General features: G+C 37.5%; 1 protein-coding gene across 1 annotated transcript; it reads right to left on the bottom strand.

Moving 5' to 3' along the window:
• Positions 1-376: 376 nt before the first annotated feature.
• LOC114925631 (uncharacterized) lies at positions 377-11496 on the bottom strand. The gene is made up of 3 exons (XM_029294258.2): positions 11396-11496; positions 11089-11226; positions 377-775 (listed from the first exon to the last, which is right to left on the bottom strand). Exons 1-3 carry the CDS (start codon positions 11457-11459, stop codon positions 609-611), a joined length of 369 nt encoding a protein of 122 aa, XP_029150091.2. The 5' UTR covers positions 11460-11496; the 3' UTR covers positions 377-608.
• Positions 11497-12383: the final 887 nt, after the last annotated feature.

The following is a 12383-nucleotide window of genomic DNA, read 5'->3' on the forward strand; positions in this document are numbered from 1 at the left end:
TTAACAAAATATAACTATCTAACAGAAACAGCATAATAAAATTTGTTTTTAACGTTTTTAAGAAATCAATACTTTTTATCAATATTAACCAATACTTTAGTTAATATCTTATTTTTATACTATTATAATTTAAAATTTAGTTTTTAATATTTTAAATTAGTAAAATATTAAATCATAAAAAAATAGTAAAATATTAGTCAAAAATAATGTTTTATTAGTCATATAACATTCCTCTCTTGACAATAACAAATCCCTTTTCTTTTTAAACAAAAAATTTTAAAATGCAATAAAAATTAAAGGCAACTAGATCACCCAATCATATAAGTGTAAGTGTGTGTGTGAAATACAGAATTAATTTATTTATGATATAACTGCATATAATAATTGTATGTAGCTTGCATTGGGTGCACTAGAAATGAAAAATAACACATAATAAAAGTTATTCGAAACTAACCGAGTTTGTTAGCTCCTATTCTACTTAAGTTTAACCAATCAAACAGCATACAATATCATGAACCACAAACCAATAATAATGTATGTAATTCTTTTAATGAAAAACAGAGTTTGTCGTACTATGCAATGCATGTAAGGCAGGAATATTTTGTGGTTTATGATTCCGGGTCGGGCTTCGCTATGTTGAGATCAGGAATTGAGGTTCTCATCATCAATGATGTGTTATTCCAACTAGGCATCATCATCCCCTGCCTCTCACGATTTTGAGGATGTTGGGTGGTGCTATCCACTTGCCTTCTTGCTGATTCAACTCCATTTAGACCTGTTTCAAAGAACCAAAATAAAAGTTAGGATTTAGGATTCAGTGACCAGCAGATAAAAGCGAATGACAATTTTGAAATTAAACTTGAGATACTAACATCTTATTATTGAATGAGAGAAAAAAAATGAATGAATTAAACAAATGACTAAAAGCTCAACTTGGCTCTGTTTATTTTTCACAAAAGATAAGGTGATTTCTTACCAAAACAAAAAAGGAGACTGTGTCTCTTTTAATATTATTATTTTAAGATTATATAAATTTTTCCTTAAAAAAACTGTAATATAATAATGAAAATTAATCTTGTAAGAGATTTTATTTATAATCTGCGAGAGTTTTAAACTTCAATAAATGATAAAATTAACTATCACTACTAGTATCATAATTTTATTTATCCTCATCAATATAATTTTTATTGTATAACTATATATTATCACTATTGTTATTTCTATCATAAAATACAAGTTAAATCAAACTACAGACATAACTAGGATTAAGATTAGAATTACGGTTGATAATAATTCTTCTAGTCTTACATTGCAATTATTTTTTTTTTATTCCAAACTTTGATCGTTATAAATATTTCAAAATATGTCTTTAATCCTTCAAATAAAATAGAAGAAATATTATAATATTAGATATTTTGTGAATTTTCTTTCAACAGGACATAAAGTTAAGTTTAAATGACGGTTTTTTACTTAAATAAATGAAACTGAAGCCAAATTTACCGGATTTTTCTAAAACGAATTTCGAAACATGTTTACCCCATTCTTAATATTATATAAATCGTCCTAGGGTGATAAGGGTTATATAATATATTAAACATGACATTCTAGGACGATTTATGCATACATGGTTTAGTTCAAATTACCTTATTCTTAATTTTACTGGATGGATTCATGTAATTTTGGGCTGAAACACAAAGACCTGCCACAATTAATTTGCTTTTTGAACCCTAACAACCTTATAATTTTTTATTTCTATTATTTTTATTGTATAACCATATATTATCACTATGAGTTAATAGTCAATTTCGTCCCTGAAAGTGTCCTCGATCTCCATTTTCGTCTCCGAAAGTCAAAATTAATCAAAAACGTCCTCGAAAGATACCCGTGTTGATCACGTTCGTCCTTCCGTCTTCTAGGTTGATGAGATGGCAAACGGCCGCTTACGTGGCACGTTAACTGCCAAGCTGGCAGTGAAGCAGGACGATGTCGTTTTGGTTGATGGAGGCAGTGGCGTTGAAACGTCGCCGTATTGTGTTTTGAACAGGTTTTGAAACGTTGCGATGGCTTACCCCTGTCTCATATCAACCATCGCTCTGTCTTTCGCTCCAAAACTTGTCGTCTCCCACAAGGCATGCCCTAAGTGTGGAACCGAATCTCTGTACCACCCTGACAAGGATCGTTAGTGCTGCTAGACGAATACAGTGGAAAGGCTTTGGCCGTTGAATGCAGAGTGGGTGTTATACTGGAGCAGCATTGCTAGTAAAAGAAGGCATTGAGACATTGAGAGGTAAGGATTGAACTCATAATATCATTTCTTACTTATTCTGTGATGTGGTGTCTTGTTAATATGGTGGTGTTAGTGTTCGTCTGATTTAGGGTTTATTAGTGTTGTTTTAGCATTTTCGTATATGAGATTGTGTTACTTTGTATGACTCTGTGACAGTAGTCAGTGATGTTTGAATTTAGTGATGGTTCTGTTGCATGTTATTTTTTTTGGGTGAAAGGTTGATTGGTACCAACTGGGTGTAGTAGGTGGTGATTGATACAGAGCAATTGTTGCTGGTCATGTTTGTTTATGCTGTTTTCGTGTTTGTTTGTTGTTGTAGATGAAGGGTCCTCCCATGACGTTTGTTTTTCACCATGGTGGGTTGTTTCGGACGGGTGAGGATGGTGACATGGTTTACGAACCTGATAACACAGAGGTATTGATGGGTGTTGAGGGAGACACACTTGATGTGTTTTTCGTGAGGGGTTACTATAAGGAGCTGGGATACATTGAGGCTGGCAATTGTTGGTGGAAAGTTCCTAGAGTTCCAATTCCATCTGGGTTGAAGAAGTTGGAGACAGATGCTGACTTGATTGCAATGTGCAAGGATTGTAGGAGGAACCACCACTTGATCAACCTATACTTTGAGGACTGCATCTCATAGCCCTGTGTAGTGGACAACAGAGGGGAAGGTCTACCTCTTCTGGAAGCAGGAACTAGTAAGAAGAAGAAGTTCAGTTCCCAGGCCAAGATGCACCACTCCCAACCTGTGAAAACTCCCACAATGAACCACCCTCAGCCAAAGAAACCAAGCTATGAGCCCACTAAGGCAGCCTCACAGCCCAGTAGGCCCAAAGCTCAGCCCAGTAAGCCCAATCCTCAGCCCAGGAAGCCATCCTCACAGCCCAGTAAGCCCAATCAGCCTTTTTCTCAGCCCACCAAACCAACACATCAAGCCTCAAAGACCACCTGTCAACCCATAAAGACTCCCTTGCAGTCAACAAAACTCCACCCTCAACAAACCAAAAGCAACAGTAAGGGGAAGACAGTCCCACATCATTCCAAGACATCCTCTCAACCAGCCAAAACGCCAGAAAGTAATAAGAAGAAAGGAAATACCAGTGCATGCAGAGTAACAAGATCCGGAAGAACTGTAAGAGAAGGTCCCATCCAGGATGAAGATTCTGACTCTCATGACTCATATGAGAGTACTGAAGATGAGTTGTACAAGCCTCCAAAGGTTGTAGGAGACAGTTTATACAGCAGTGAAAGTGATAGTGATAGTGGAAAAGGCTCACAAAGAAAGCAAAAGCAAGCTGAAGCAAAGGAGAAGCATAGGCCTCCTAAGTCTAGACTAGCAGATAAAGAAATTGACACTGATGACTCAAGTTATGAGGGTTTCGAAGATGAAGAAAGCTCTGAATCTGGTAAGCTCTTAATCTGGATTGCTATTGTTTTAATATTTCATTTGGCCAAATTTTAATGTCTTTTATGTTATGATTTGGTAGATGCAGACGAAGATGATGATGATCTTGGAAGTTTCTCAGATCCTGACTCATGGCATTCAGAGGATTCGGGGAAGGAGTTAGACTCTGATGAGGAGACACCTCCTGTTTATCCCCAGTACAATGCAAAAACCAAATTTGGAAACCTGAAGTTTGAGGTTAGTATGACTTTCAAATCAAAAGCTGAATTTATACAAGCCACTAGGGATTACACTATCCAGTGGGGCAGAAATATATTATTTACCAAGAATGATAGAGTTAGGGTTAGAGCTGTTTGTAAGTCAGATGATTGTCCCTGGGTGGTTTATTGTGCTTGTAACAGTAAAGATTTGTCTTGGCAAATTAAAACGCTAGTTGATAATCACACCTATCCTAGAAAGAGGAAAAATAGGGCTGCAACCCAAACCTGGACACTTAGCAAGCTAGTACCCAAGCTTAGAAAGCACCCAACTATGAAGCATCGAGAGGTGTATGATTGGTTTGTCCGAAAGTGTAACGTGTACCTCAATAGCACATGCATCACCAGGGCACTAAAAGCTGCTAGGAAAATTGTAGAGGGTGATGAGATAGCCCAGTATGGTTTGGTGTGGGATTATGCAAACGAGTTACTTACTAGCAATCCAGGATCCAGAGTGCAAGTTGGTGTGATCCCAATGCCTGAGAGTCCTCCACTATTTGATCGGTTCTATGTGTGTCTTGATGCTTGCAAAAGGGGGTTTAGGCAGGTTGTAGACCTCTAATTGGACTAGATGGCGCCTTTCTGAAGACACTACACGGAGGACAAATTCTGACAGCTTGCGGACAAGATGCTAACAATCACATCTTTGTGATTGCATATGCAATTGTCAGTGTGGAAAACAAGGATAATTGGCAATGGTTTCTTGAACTGCTTCACAGTGATCTAGGTGACTATAGAGAGCACAAATGGTGCTTCATCTCAGATATGCAGAAGGTAATGATTTCTGTAAGGACTAATTTGATTTACTTATTATTCTTTGAAGGACTAGTTTGATTTAATGAATTCAACGTTGAGGACTGAGATGATTTAATATCTTTGTGTGTTTGGTCTTTTGGTGCAGGGTTTAATCCCCGCTGTTCAGGAAGTTTTCCCACGAGTTCACCACCGCTTCTGCGTCTGGCATTTGTGGCGGAATTTTTCAAAGCAGTGGGGTAGTTGTGAGTTGAAAGACCTTGTGTGGGAATGTGCAAGGTCAAGGACAACAGCTGAATTTGATAGAAACATGAAGAGAGTTAAATTGATCAACGAGAAAGCTTGGCAGTATCTTGATAAATGGCCAAAAGAGGCATGGACGAAGGCGCATTTCAGTGAGGTTCCGAAAGTGGATAACATATGCAACAATGCATGTGAGTCATTCAATGCAAAGATCAAACACGAAAGGAGTAAGCCTATCCTGACCCTGGCTGAGGAAGTAAGGAGAATCATCATGAAGAGTATGGTTGATAACAGAAAGAAGTTGCAGAACTACCAAGGAATTCTCCCTCCTGTTCAGCAAAGTAGGTTGGAAGCTATGACGGTGCTGTCCCGCCATTGGGCTCCTCAGTGGTCTGGTGATGAAAAAGAGGAGTTGTACGAGGTACATGGCTGGCCGACGAATATGGTGGTTGACTTGGGCAAGCACACATGCACCTGCAGGTTTTGGCAGCTTACAGGTAACAACTTTCTTCCCTTACTTAATTAACAATGTCTTCATTCATGATATTATAGTTACTGTATGAATTTGTTTGGCTTCATAGGAATGCCGTGTATGCATGCAATATCGGCAATACAAGATAAGAATGACAAGAGACCTGAGGAATATTGCCATGAGTGGTTAAAGATGGAAGCGTATAAGCGTACCTACTGTTTTAATGTCAATCCGGTTAAGGGGCAGGATCTATGGGAGAAAACGCCACATCCATCCCCAGTCCCACCCCCAGTGAAGCCTAAACCTGGGAGGCCAACAAAGAAGCGAAGAAGGGACAAAGAAGAACAACCTAGTGGGTCAAAGACAAAAATGAAAAGAAAATACAACTCAATCCGGTGCATGTACTGCGGTGAGGTTGGACACAACAAGAGAGGGTGCGCAAAGAAAAAGGCTGTGGATGCTGAGGAACATGCGAAGCAGATGCAGCTACAATTGGCAGTTGTTACCCCTGCTCCACAAGGTTCTGAACCCCAAGTAAACCCTTCTCCTACTGATACTGACATTGGTACACAAGCTGAGGCACTTATGCCTTCACTTCCATCACCCACTCAGGCTGACTCAGAGAGTGACAGCAGTGACTCGGAGTGCATCCCACCAACCCAGGAGCCCCTTAAGGTAGTATCATATATCATCACTCCTAAAAAAATTTAGATGTAGCCTAATCATGTAAGAATCTCATTTGCTACTAAATTATACAGGATCAATTGATTGGTAGGCCACCTAAGTTGCAAGTGATCAAAAGAAAAGCAAGGTCAATTTCCTCCCCTAAGCATATTGCAACTGGATCTGTGGCTGTTTCTGCTGAGACCATTAAAGGGACAAGCTCCGGAACTGCTAAGCGGCTGGAAAAATTCATGACCTTTGTGCCTACTCCAGTCTTCAAGGCTCCAAGGAAGAATGATGATAAAGTTTGAGTTGTTAGGAATGTCTACTTGTTAACTCATTTTGTGTATGAAATAACATTCTGTTTGTTGCTTTTGTTTTGTGTGTGGTAATTTAGTCTATGGACAATGTATTTTGTCAGCTAACAACCTTATGACTTTGTTATGCTATTTATGTATTAAGACAATGTGACAATTAGCCATCAATGACAAGTTACTATTAAGCTTTCTTATTATCTTCATTTTGTTTATGCCTCAACATAATTCATGTAAACACAGAATTAGTTCCACAGTTTATAAAATTATTCACAGTTGACAGGAAATTGCTTCCAACTTCAAATAACTACTCTCATTCAAATCAACAATTTCAATACATCATTACATGTTCATACAGTATAATCTATTCATTTAGAATTACATAAGAAACAACATATTATCACAACTACTACAAACAGCAAAATCATTAGCAGTTTCAAAGCTCTAACTTCAGCTTCCACAGTGCCCAACTTCCATGCCACCTTCACCCGCCATTCATCATACTCACCTTCAACCTCCATATCAGCTCCTGCATCTTTCTTTGTACCACACACACCCACTGCTTCAAATTCATCATCATCAACCCACTTAAAATAATTGCAGTGACTGCCCTTCTGCAATTTCATATGGGAGTAAACCAAAAAATCAGAGAACACCCAACAGAGGATAAGAACATGAAAAAGCTTTAACTTCCTTTACCATCACTCACCCGGTACCTTGGACATGCATGGAACAATCTATTCGGGTTCTCCGCTGTCCCAGATTTCTTAATCACAGTCTTCAGCCCACAGAAACATGATCCATCATGAGCATTCACTCTCCTCCTTCGCATCGAAACACTGGATCCATGACTGTCGTGCGATGCATGTGACAAACCGCCACCACAACCACCATCTCCTCTCTCCATCGACGCAGCTAGCCAGGGATTACGCCTCCTAGTTACCTCTACTGCCACCGAAAGTGATCACCTCGAAGTATTTATCGTTCGTTTTGGGATTAGGGTTTATAAACTCGAAGGACTGATTTGATGGCTTAACCAAAACTTATCTTGTCAGCAACAACATCCTACACCCTGGCGTTGGCCAGCTTGGCAATTAACGTGCCACGTAAGCGGCCGTTTGCCATCTCATCAACCCAGAAGACGGAAGGACGAACGTGATCAACACGGGTATCTTTCGAGGACGTTTTTGATTAATTTTGACTTTCGGGGACGAAAATGGAGATCGAGGACACTTTCAGGGACGAAATTGACTATTAACTCTTATCACTATTGTTATTTCCGTCATAAAATATAGGGTAATTTACCGAAATAAAATGTTTAGAAACACATTTTACCTGATTACAATTTTTTCAATCTAAAGACGCAATTACAACTTTCACTACTCTATAGAACCGCTACTGGTACCAGCGGATTAGGGATGAACATAAACCGCTACTGATAGCCATAGTTTATGTTAAGAATGTGCAACCAGAAGCCGCTATAGGCAGCAGCGATTTCTGAAGGAAGAGATTTGTACATAAACCGCTATAGACAGTAGCGGTTTATGTGTTGCATTTCTTAGGCGTAAACTGCTAGAGGCAACCGCAGTTTACGTGAAGAGGGGGCTATAAAATCGTGATAGCTAGTTGCGGATTCTTCATTTGGTGTAGAGTGACAATTTTGTTAGAGAGAGAAAATTCTAGAGAAGGGGAGGAGAACTTTGGGAGAGGGTTCGGGTTTTCTCAGCAATGACCTTCAACTGGACAGCATGGCAGATAAACAGAGCTTGTACCGATTGAACGGCGTTACCCACATTGCCGGTGCCATTGTTGACGAGGTTAGCTTTTTTTTTTTTAGTATTAGAATTTGGAAAATAGAATTTAGTATATAGGGTATAGGAGCTAGAATTTATAATTTCACCTTTATAGTTAAGTATTAGGTTTTGGAATATAGGATCTAGAATAAAGGGTATGAAAAATAAAATATATAATTTAATATTATAGTTTAGTATTAGACTTTAGAATATAGAATGCAGTATATAGTGTACAGGACATGGACAATATCATACCTTAATATTTATAGTTTAGGATGTAAGATTTAATGCAGATGAAGTATTAGACTTTGTTCTGTTTTTGTAATTAGGGAGGCTGCAGATGTTATTTAATTTTATGCGTGTATCAAGTAGAATTATTTTTAAATATTTAGTGTTTATGCGTTGTGGTTATTTATAATTATTTAATTATTTAGGATTTATGCGTGTATCAAGTAGAATTTAATTGCGTTGTGGTTATTTTTACTACATGGTATAATGGTATAGTCTACTAGGTGTATCTACAGCGTTCGGCGACAACAGAATATGCTTATGCATGAACAGATCATACCTTATTTAGAGAGGGTTGGTTTGTACTACTTGGCCAGGCTGAACAGTTGTTGATTCTGGTTGGATGAGCCTATGGTCAGTGCATTCATTGAGAGGTGGCGTCCCGAGACGCACACTTTTCATATGTCTTTCGGAGAGTGCACCATCACGCTGCAAGATGTGGCGTATCAGCTTGGGTTGCCTGTCGATGGGAAGGCCGTTAGTCGGTGCCTAGCTGAGTTCGAAAATTTCATGGAGGGTGGCCAACCAGCTTGGGAATGGTTTCAGGAGTTATTCGGCGAGCTGCCACCGTCTTGAGCAATTGCTAGCAGCAAAGTTGCTCCATACTTTCCATACAAGTGAGCACCGTCGATGCTGACTAGCAGCTTGCAGTGTCGAAAAGCCTCAATACAGGGAGAAAATGACCAAAAAATATGATGAAAGTAGACGGTTGATTCATCAACCTGATCACCAACTCTAATAGGAAAGGTTTTCAACAGAGCAATGGTACCCTCTATGGTGGATGTCACCCCAAGGATCCAACAGGGCAACTCGCTGTAAGACTCCTCCCAGTTGCCGTAGATCTGTGCTACTGTCTTCTGCTTCGCCATCCAGACCTTCCTATAGCTAGGGGTGAATCCATAGGTTGCCTCAGTAGCTTTTTGCAACACATTTATCGTAAATAATGCATCAACTCTAACCAACAGAAAGATCCTCGCACATATGACATTATGATCAAGCTGCTTATGATCGCTTGATATCGATGTGGCCAAGCACGTGTGCAGTCCGTTGTACCTCCGCACTTCCCAAGTGCTCTTCCTTTGCCGGGGCGTGATACGATAAATGTGGAAGATGTTGTAATTCTTTACACTCATCACAGCTTCCTCCTTACTTTGAAAAGATTGGCCAATCTGAAATTATGTTAGAGCAGTTGCATCGACTCCCGACTGTTGGCCTATGGCTTTCAAGTTCAAGGTCGATAAATATGGAAGATGTTGCTGTGTGCTGGAACTCAATTGCCCATGGGGTATAGGTGAACTGCTCAGAGTATCGTCATCACTGTCCCCAACAATGTCGACTGGCTCATCGTTCGAATCATCCTCTCGCATCGCATTTTCAACTCGATCCGATCCAGACTCAACTGCAAAATCAGGAACACACCGAGGTAAACTAGCAGTACCAACTACAACACATAGTGGATCAACCAATAGACAAGCAGGTGCTACCACAGACATCCACATTGAGGCACCCCATCATCGTCGAGTGAGGATTCGGCGTTGATGCCCCAGAGCTGTCGATGCCATCTTCCAACTTGGGAAATAATTCAGGTATTCTAACTTCGGAAAAAATTCGCCTACAATGAAACAAGACCTACTTATCTTCATCGGACCTTACCACAAATGTTTCATAGTTCACACTGCTTGACACAACAGCAATAGATATCTTGTAGAACAATTTTTTTACCCACTTTATCCTATACACCCTCAACTTCTGTAATATGCTGCTTTTTATATCGGCCAATGTACTTGATGACCGGATAAAAACGCTAAGCGGTTTCCCTATCCATAAATTTAACATTGTGCCTTTTGCTTTTCTGCATTTTACCAAAGCAATGCACTAGAGTTAGGAAACTCTCCTCACCATCCATTTGTGGAAAATGACACTCCACTACTACCTTATTGTCTTAGAGGGATATATATAGACAAGAAACGTAACCACAAACCACACATAAACCGCTACCGTCTATAGTGATTTATGTACAAATTTCTTCCTTCAAAAACCGCTGCTGCCTATAGTAGTTTTTGGTTACACCTTCTTCAACATAAATCGCGGTTATCAGTAATAATTTACGTTCATCCCTAATCCGCTGATACTAATTCGCTGGTGCGAGTTACGATTTTTATAGAATAGTAAAATTTGCAATTGTGTCTTCGGTTTGAAAAAGTTATAATATAGTAAAATGTGATTTTAAACATTTTATTTTAATAAATTATCCTAAAATATAAATTAAATCAAACTACAGATATAGGATTAAGATTAAAATTAGGATTGATAATAATTCTTTAGTCTTACATTTCTATTAATTTTTTTTATTCATTCCAAATTTTGATCGTTATAAATATTTCAAATTATGTCTTTAATCCTTCAAATAAAATAGAAGAAATATTATAATATTAGATATTTTTTGAATTTTCTTTGAACACGACATAAAATTAAGTTTAAATGAGAAAGAAGAAAACAAATTACTAAAAAAGAAAAATAAAAATTGATGAAGTGAAAATTACATGAGACGTTTTGTGAAATTATAAGTATGTATTATAGCATTAATAAAGAATCACATGGAAAAATTCTAACCTTGAATTGAATTGTTGCGAATGAATGGTCCAAAGCCAGATGAAGGGAGCAACACCCTTGCCTGCTTTGCTTCATCTGCTAATTTCAATTGCAGTCCTCTCAGCCTCTCAACTTCCCCTTTGTTCTTTTCAATCGAAGCTGGGAATTAAAACACAATCATTTTTAACTTATATATATTTGTAATTTAGAGACTAACATATATTTGCATTTTAAAATTTAATATATAGAAATCATTCATAATATCTCTAAGAATTATTTTTAAATTATATATATATAAAGGAAAAACAGAAGGGGTGAGATATGCCACCTTCTTGAATTAATCTTTGCTTTTCACAAGTTGCCATGAGTAGTTTCAGTTTATGCTGCTCCATTCTCAATGTGTTGACTTGACTTTGTTCAGATTCAATTTGTGATAGAATGACCGCTATCTGCTCCTGATGAATAGTAAAAATAAATAAATGAGTTCACAAATTAGCTTTTTATTTTTAGTATGGTGATTCAAGTGGTATTTTTCAGTAATGTGAATACTTGATAAATTTTTTTTGGTGTGAAAACTATAAATTTGTGGTTTATAATTTTTTGGAAAAAAGACAAATAGGTCCTTGATTTTTTAAATTTTTGACAAATACATTTCTGACAAAATTTAAATACAAAAAAGTCCCTGACTTTAACAAACGAATGACAATTTAATTCTTCTGTCTATTTTTCTCTCATACACAAAACGGAACTGGCTGACGTGGTTGAAATGGTGTTCAGGTGTCCGTTACGGCTGGAAGATGAATAAAGTTCAATAGACAAATAAGTCCTTAGTGATGAAAACGATGTCGTGGCACCGTAACGGACACCTCGATACTTGGACAGCGTTTCAACCACGTCAGCCAGTTCTGTTTTGTGTATGAGAGGAAAATAGACGGAAGGATTAAATTGTCCTCCGTTTGTTAAAGTCAGGGACTTTTTTGTATTTAAATTTTATCAAGAATGCATTTGTCAAAAATTTAAAAAGTCAGGACTTATTTATCTTTTTCTTTAATTTTTTTTCACAAAACTGATTAAATAAAAACTTTAGTCCCCATAAATATGTTATTTATCTTTTTTTAAAAAAAAATAGCCCACATAAATTTGAAGTTCAGATTTTTTCTATTATTCCAAATCGGATTTTAAGTTTTGTTTTTAAAACAAAATTGAACTTTAGATGTGTGAATTTCAATTAAAAAAAATTATTTCTATATCCATAAAAAATACATTATTTTTTCATAATTGAGCATAACACATTCTAAATTTTCATAACTAAAAAA

This window comes from Arachis hypogaea, chromosome 17 (assembly GCF_003086295.3).
Source record: "Arachis hypogaea cultivar Tifrunner chromosome 17, arahy.Tifrunner.gnm2.J5K5, whole genome shotgun sequence".
NCBI classification, from domain to species: Eukaryota; Viridiplantae; Streptophyta; class Magnoliopsida; order Fabales; family Fabaceae; genus Arachis; species Arachis hypogaea.